General features: G+C 50.1%; 1 protein-coding gene across 1 annotated transcript; it reads left to right on the top strand.

Annotated features, from left to right (window-relative positions):
* Positions 1-7,433: 7,433 nt before the first annotated feature.
* SMD3 (small nuclear ribonucleoprotein Sm D3) lies at positions 7,434-7,940 on the top strand (the record flags this gene model as incomplete). Its single annotated transcript, XM_049329926.1, has 4 exons — positions 7,434-7,481; positions 7,538-7,598; positions 7,651-7,780; positions 7,829-7,940. 4 exons carry the CDS (start codon positions 7,434-7,436, stop codon positions 7,938-7,940), a joined length of 351 nt encoding a protein of 116 aa, XP_049190422.1.
* Between the last annotated feature and the right edge of the window lie 8 nt (positions 7,941-7,948).

Here is a 7,948-nt window from a genome sequence, read left to right as displayed (position 1 = left end):
TGCAATACTTGAAGCGAATATTCTTGCTTGGAGCTGGGTAATGGAGGCTTCCGTAATCCAAGATAAAAGCAATGCCCTGGACTTCGTATCTTGTCTCAGGTGGGGTGCGGTGGTAGTCTTTGTATACCTCTAACACCAGGGCGTTGTGTAAATGCGTTGCGCCGGCGAAGACTGCAAGTCTTGTGCCCTCGGCCGAGATTTTCTCACCCGAAAGATACGTTATGGGATGAGTGGCCTCACGAGTATCGCCTTTCTCAGCGACTTGCTGCATCGAGGCCCAGCATCCTTGTGTATTCTTGCTGATCGCGCAAGACATTATGTCTGCTATACTGCCATGACCTGTTCGATGGGATCTGTTGCGTTCAGTCGCTCGATGCTGCGACTGTTCGGTAAGAGCATTGATAAAGGCTCTTTGAGATAAAGCCACAGCGGCTTCACTGGAAGTTACTAGCCGGCTACCCAACCAGCGATACTTAAAGAAGTCTTTGAACGCACGCATACGTTCCGGTTCTGCGTTGAAAGACTCTACTATTCTTTGGACTTCCGGTGGTAAGGAAAGCTGAACCCCTTTCTTAGTATGATACCAGTACTCGTACCGATACGGAAGATAGAGTACGTCTGTAGCGTTGAGGAATTGCAGTGATGCAGTTATCTCAAGTCCTCGAGCGAGTACAAAGCTGCTATCCCAAGTACCTGGTGCCACCTCAAGCGCGTATCTTGCAATCTCTTCACGATCTAGTGCCAACACACGACGGAACAGGTTGAGAAAGTCCCGCTCTTTCCACAGATCCGGCTCTCCACCTGCACATTGGTTTTGCAGAAGCTTTACGAACAGCTGCTTACTTGACGTGTTGTAATCAGGAACAAGACGATGCGCGGTCTCGTGATCCTGAGATGTAAGACCTAGCAGTGCGTATACTTTATCGTGAATAACGCTGCATCGAGACTCGGAGAATTCCTCGATTAACCACCGGAGTTCGAACTCCAGTGGCCAATCATAACCAGTGCGAAGGGATCGGGATCTCTTAGGGTCTCTATAGGTTCGATATTCTCCCCGAGATATCAGAAGTTTGAGGCCTGGAATATCCGGTTTGTCGTAAACGTACATATAGATCGCGCGGCCCAGCTCATCTGCATTTGCCCGGTACTCGCCTAGCCAGATTTCCAGAGTCGGCGGCAACAATGCTTCCTGGACAACCCACATGCGGCACCAGTATGGCTTCTGGAGAATGTTTATTATGGCCTTCTGGGTCCACTGCCTACCAGGATGGTGATCGGGTATGAAAGGATACGCCACGGTTTCGTCGGTGGTCGTCTCTCCCAGCCACGCGATGACTGATCTAGCTGTCGAATACAGGTGAAACATCTTGGTAACTTGTTGATTTCGCTCCTCGATATCATTTTGGTTTATACCTGCGTCCGCAAGTTAGCGCCCTTGAAACACTAGTCTCGCTGATCTGTACTCACAGATAGCATCAACCCACAAAGTAGCATTCTTATCAGTGTTCCAGGAGCGAAAGCGACGTAGGAAGTCCCAAAGATTCTTTCCGATCTCGATATCCACGCCATTACATTGTATGCTACACTTCCCACTTTCCGGAGACCATGTGTTTGACAGTGCGTGGTAGAAAAGGTGTTCATGCAGTTCTGCGTGAGAGAGAAAACATCGTATCGGCTCATGCGGCTCTCCAGGACACACCTTGAGCAACCGAATGGAGTTGGTGTTCGGATCAAGAGGTCTATACAGGAATACCGGCATGCCGCCTGTAAGATTATCCAAAGCGGGGCCGACCGGGTGGAATCAGATTGCCTGCGCTCCCTTGACCTGTAACTGAACTTAGGGGGATAGATAAGGATTTCGGCCACCAAGCTTCCATCAAGCTCAGGCTGCGTGAGGCGAGTGTCATCGAGAGAGGGATTTTCGGACGCCGGCGAGGGCAGCACATGTATGAAAAGTAACATCCCATGACTTATGCATATGCTGTGACACAGTGTGTGATTGCCACGTTGTCAGCGAATCCAATGCCGGCCTTATGACGAAGAGTCGCGTCGAATCCTTAGCGAGTGGGCGGATGCAGGTGTGCTGGGGGATGGGCGCTTAGTTGTTTGTACCCGTTTGTAATACACCGAGTGGGTTTCCCAAGTACTGGTTCTGTACTTTAGCTGATAAGTAATAGAGGAATAATTCTTGCATAGCGTTGAGGCATATCGTTCTAAAGCCTGCTGCGCATCTGTGTAGCTGTGCTGAGCGGTAGCCCAGGGGGCGGGCATGCAGTGACGAAAGAAACCGTGTCATGTCTCGGAATACTTGCTGGCTACAATCTTGATTAGACCACCTTTTTGTGTACCTTCCTCATTCATTAAATAACGTTACTGCCAAAAGGTATGTGAAACTAGCAGGATCGCGTGCTCTTCTTTTGGCGCAGCGCAGTTTTGAGGAGTGGCGACGGCGATCACTATCATGGCTATATTCGTCTCGTATTGGACCATCGTGTATCTTTATACGTGCGAATCGCTGTGATGGTCAGAATCAGAGATCCGATACAGGTTGTCGAGGGGGAAGCCGCCACCAGCCGTGTCGGCGGGCGATGCCCCGCGGGCCGCAACCCCGCCCGCCCTCAACTCAATCCATACATACGATCATGCACTCGTGCATACACTATTTACTTCACGTGCGGAGGCGGTCCTCGATGACCTGCTCAACTTTGCGTAAAGAAATTTCTTGTCCTCATATTAGCATCTACCTAGGTATGATCCAGCAGTCAACATTCTCGCGCTTGGCTTCGCGACAGTCGGCTTCTTGTTTCTCGCTGATAAATCCAGACGCGATAGCCTGCACGATGGCTCACTAGCATCTCACCCTGGCGCACCGATCTTGACTATCGGAGTGTGTATCATGCAAAGTCTTACTTTCGGCTGGGTCCTCTGGAATCGATAAATTCAGTGGACATGGGAAAAGAACTCACCGGTTCGAGGGTGATAAGACTCGCCAAATATCAGTGATCAAAGTGAGTGGTGTTAGAACGCACGTACTGAAACATCCGACAGGCTTTGCAAATTCTCACAATCCTTACTACGTACATATCACGAAGCAGTGATATATGAAAGCATCGATCCGATTGCGATATATGAATCAAGCACGATAGGAGGGCTTCATTTCTCAATTTGATGTTAACCTCCTGTCCGTCTATACCCTATAGCAAGACCACTTGTCCCATCCACCATCGCACCAAGCATATACGTTGCTGCCGTACTGCCTCGTACATGCTGCAGGAGTGTCGACATTCAAGCTTACACCGACGCCCCAGCCTTCAGCTGAGCATCGCCAGTCGTTGCATGAATTTCCGACCCGGCCAGCAGTCAAAGGCGCATCATACTGCTCACGGCAGGCTCGGGGCATGTCTATGCCGCCGAGTCTCTGGCCAGCTGCCGCTGCAGCAGCAGCTGGGGCGACGAGCGCTGCTGGGGCGCCAGATGCTGGCACGGCAAGGAGGCCGAAGCTGATGATGGCACCGAGAACTGTAGTGTGGGTGACCATATTGCTGACTGTACACGAGCGAGTTGAAGTCAGTAATCAGAGAGATAGGTTTCTATGTCTCAATTGGGGGAAAGGGAAGATCTCAGTACTGCAACATACCTAGGTATTCGATGAAGACTGATGCGAACAGGTAGATTGTGTCTGGGTCTTGAAATCTGTAGAATTGTTGCTGTGTGCTCGGTGAGTGGGTGACTATAGAGGGGAGCTATTCAAGGTGAAGAAGGGTAGTTTTTACAGTAATTTGCTCCTGCTGCGAACATGCGCCTTCATGTAGGTCGTTCAGGCATATTGATTACGAGCCACGTCACAACTGTCAATCAGATCATTTTACTTGTACGCTAGACGTTGGAAGGGAGGGGAAGGGGGTGGGTCTAAAATCGTTTATGCTACTATGCGGCGCAGCTTGGTGTAGCCGAAGTAGTGACAAGCAGGCGCAAACATATGTGGCAAGGCTCTCGACCTTGGAGCATATCGTCTTCCAAATCCGGACGTTATACAGCTACCATTATAAGCCCGCATCACCTATGAACTCTTTCTGATCACCCTACGCACCCCGCCCTAAACCGCATCTCTTCCATTAGTCCGCGCACATCCTGGCCTTCTGCTGCTAAACAGTGCATATACGGCAAATTGGCGTATGTCATCAGCCCTGCAAGCTTTGTGTAGAAGTCTTGCTTACGTTTGCGTGCTTCAAATTCGGAAACGCGACAAACCAGAATGACGGCTGCGAATGAAGACCCGCCAAGTAACCAATACACAACGCGTGAGAATGGATGTGTTTTGAAATCCGAAAGACCTTTCAACGTCCTCATTGAAGATGGATCATGAAACAGTGGGACGTAAAGCCATCAAGTCGAAAGCGGCATGTCAACCACAAACGACGGGAAGAATGTGAGTTTGTATATGTCCGTCTATGCCTTATAGCAGCCCCAACTGAGCGCATCTCCATTGCATCGAGCATACACTCCAGCACCATATTGATTAACGCATGCCCGAGGGGTGTTGACACCTGTCTTGAAATTGGTGTACGCATCCCAGCACTTCCAACCGTTGCATGTACTATCAAACCGAAGAGCTCTCCACTGAGGCCCAATCTCCTTTATGCAATAGGCGTCCATGTTAATGCCCTAAATCATCAATATGTGAAGTTAGTGTCTGTCTCACCAAGATTGTTTACATGGGAGAATATACCCCTAGGTATTCACCTGCTGCTGCTACGGCGATGGCGGGTTCGGCAAGGGCTGCTGGAGCGGCAAGGGCTACAGGATCGGCAACTGCTGCTGGAGCGGCAACTGTTGGCGCCGCGAAGAGACCGAAGCTGATGATTGCGCGGATAACAGTGGTGTGAGTGACCATGTTGGCGGGTGTGTTCTAAGTAAAATTAGCCATAGTAAAGGCGAGCGTATATGTATTGAAGCTTATATATATCGTAGATCGTGCTAAAGGAAGGGACTCGTTACTATGACATACTTGATGAAGATCGCTGAGGACAGGCGTATGGTATATAGCTCTTGCAATCTATGAAGGGTCTGTTGCGTATTAGAAAAATGATTGGTGATGGGAAGGAGCTGTTCGAGACGAAGAAGACCCGTTCTTATAGCAATTCCTTCATCTTTGAACACACGCTTCTATTAGGTCGTCAGGGCGTAAGGCGTATTCTTTGTCGCCCGGTTCAAAGTATTGAACTAGGCTATCCTAATCGCAGGCTAGGATTCTGGGGCGTAAACTGAAGTGACATAGACCGGCATGCAATGCAGTCCGGCGGAGTGCCGTTCATGCTGACATGCAGCATAGCTTAGAAAATACAGGTGAATCTATTGACAAGCGGCCCGATCCTACGTAGCGAGTCTGCTGGAGCTAGATGCACTTTGTAGTAGATAGTATCGAGACAGGACTGCTTATCTATCTGCTCTGGGCTTTGGCGTTGACAGATTGTCGAGCCTGGACGGAGGTGAACTCAGATGGGGAAGGTCTGAGGTTAGGCCCTCCGTAGGATTCGAGTGCGGGGCCAGCCGAGCACGCAGGGACTTACATACTAAGCGTAGGATTGGTTCTGTTAAATAGACTTTTCTGTCGATGTTAGCGAAGGCTGGTGAAGGATGCTCACTACAGCATCGTTTAAGGTTTGTGGTTAGGAAGTGTGTCGCTTGCAAGGGAAAACCCACCAATCGCTGCTTGGGTTGTGACCGCGACATTACAACAGAGCATTGAAGATGTACAGATAGCGCGTATTGGAACCGAACAGACTCCTGCAATAGGCGCTGTTTTGATAACATCGCTAGGCTTCTATGTGTATCTCGTAGTGATGCAGAACGAAAGACCTCGGAGATCTCCACGATGAAATTCAGCAGAAGAAGTTGTGGTTTACCGCTCGGATTTGAATCGTCCGTCAACAAGCAGATACGCATTCTTCCTGCTCAATACGGCCCTGCTACCTAATGCATTACTCGAACTGATTCAGGCTAGGATCAGGCGCAGCGTATCCTCTCCTGAAGAGGAAGCTCTGCAGCCTATCCTCAACTCTCGCAAACTATAGTTTCGTTAGCCTCGAAGACATTATTCGCGACTTCGTCAAGTCACTTACAAAACCCCGTCCCTGTACTCCATCTCTGACCCATACCCCATATCCACCCATGAGGTTTGCCATCATGACGTCCGTAGACAGGCGATCTCCTACTATTGCAATTTGATCTGGTCTAGTCACACCAGAATCCGGATGCGCCCTGAAGTAAGCCATAACCTCTTCCTTACAGCCAGGCTTCTTGGTGGTATGTCGCAACACTTTGACACCGGTGTTGGCCTCCAAGACATCGGCCTGGGCATAATTCTTATCGGATGATGTGCCAGCTGTGTTAGACACTATCAAGAGTTTTGAGCCTGGATAAGCGCGTCGCAGGCGCTGGAAATGATCCTAAAATGGTGATTAGTAACGTTCTGGGCGGGAAAGGCGCATAGTAGTACTTCATATGGCCTGTGAATCTCATCGGTGTGTGGAACAGCAAAACAATTGTCTTTGTCGAGCACAACAGCTTGGATGTCTACCTCTTTCTGCTCGTTGACCCCATCCTTCCTAAAGGCTTTCGACAGGGGAATGGGTAGATGATTGAATGTTGACACTGTATGCTGCGGGAGACAAAGAGTCGGATTCCAAATCAGCCGGAAGACGTTTAAAGTGCCCGAGATGTTCATTTGGAATGCAGCGTGGTATAATTGCGATGGTGGAACTGGATGGTGACGCGCTTGTTGCGCGCTGCTTTTCCAGAGATGTTATTTCCGACGGTTCCGATATCGTTCCGAGCAACTCTCGAGACCGACCGCTGCAATCAGTACCAACGAACTCCGCTTAGCCTGCTTATACGTTTATTCAATCGAAGATACAGAGTGGTATTAGTGTTCAACAGAGCTCCGACAGTTTTCGCTGGGCTGCTGTGGAGCGTACGGCTATGTCATGGAGAGGAGAGAATCTGGTATCATAGACATGAGGAATATATACTGAAACACATGACAACGTGCTATATGAGATGGACGCAACTTGATAGGGTGTAGCTTGAACAGACATCGAGTTCTTGATGAGGAGCAGGCAGCAGAGAGGGATGGCATGATGACTAAGGCATGGTCCAAGCTCAACCTCAACTTTCTGTAGACAGCGATATTAGCACCGCGCACGCGCTCTGCACCCACGACACCCAAGACTGCGCCGTGCACTGTTACCGACGACTCCTGCGTACCGAGAAGGCGACGAAATCTACGAAACACAATCGCGCCCCGATCGCGATTTGCGACCACGACACGAAGTCTTCACTTGTTGCGATCTACCACCATCCTACGGCTTCGAACACGCGAAGGACTCAACTAGTAATACCAGTCAAATTGGACGAGAATCAATACAACCAAAATGACGAGCACTATCGGCATCCCAATCAAGCTCCTCAACGAGGCAGCAGTACGTTCACCGTCAATGACTCTAACAGTACTTGAGCCTGCGCTAACAGGTCCCAGGGTCACATTGTCACACTTGAAATCACATCTGGCGAAGTCTACCGCGGCAAGCTGATTGAAGGTACGTCCCCGTATCTCTCTTAGCTCTTAGGCGCTGTGCTAACCAGCTACAGCCGAGGACAACATGAACGTACAGCTGAAAGACATCACTGTAACCGCCCGCGACGGCCGCGTCTCACATCTCGAACAAGTATACATTCGAGGAAGCCATGTGCGATACTTCATCGTCCCAGACATGTTGAGGTAAGACTTATGCCTTATTGGAAGGAGACAGGCACTGACAGGTCACAGGAACGCACCCATGTTCCGATCAAGAGGCACAAGGGGTCGCGGTGTCGGTCTTGCGCGTGGAAGGGCCACAGTCAACAGGGCCAGGGCCAGCACTCGCGGCGGTGGTCGCTGAACGAGCCG

Source organism: Alternaria metachromatica (assembly GCF_023757995.1).
Source record: "Alternaria metachromatica strain BMP 0045 chromosome Unknown scaffold_5, whole genome shotgun sequence".
Classification (NCBI taxonomy): domain Eukaryota; kingdom Fungi; phylum Ascomycota; class Dothideomycetes; order Pleosporales; family Pleosporaceae; genus Alternaria; species Alternaria metachromatica.
Note: the sequence above shows the minus strand (reverse complement) of the source record. Positions and strands in the feature narration are given on the sequence as shown.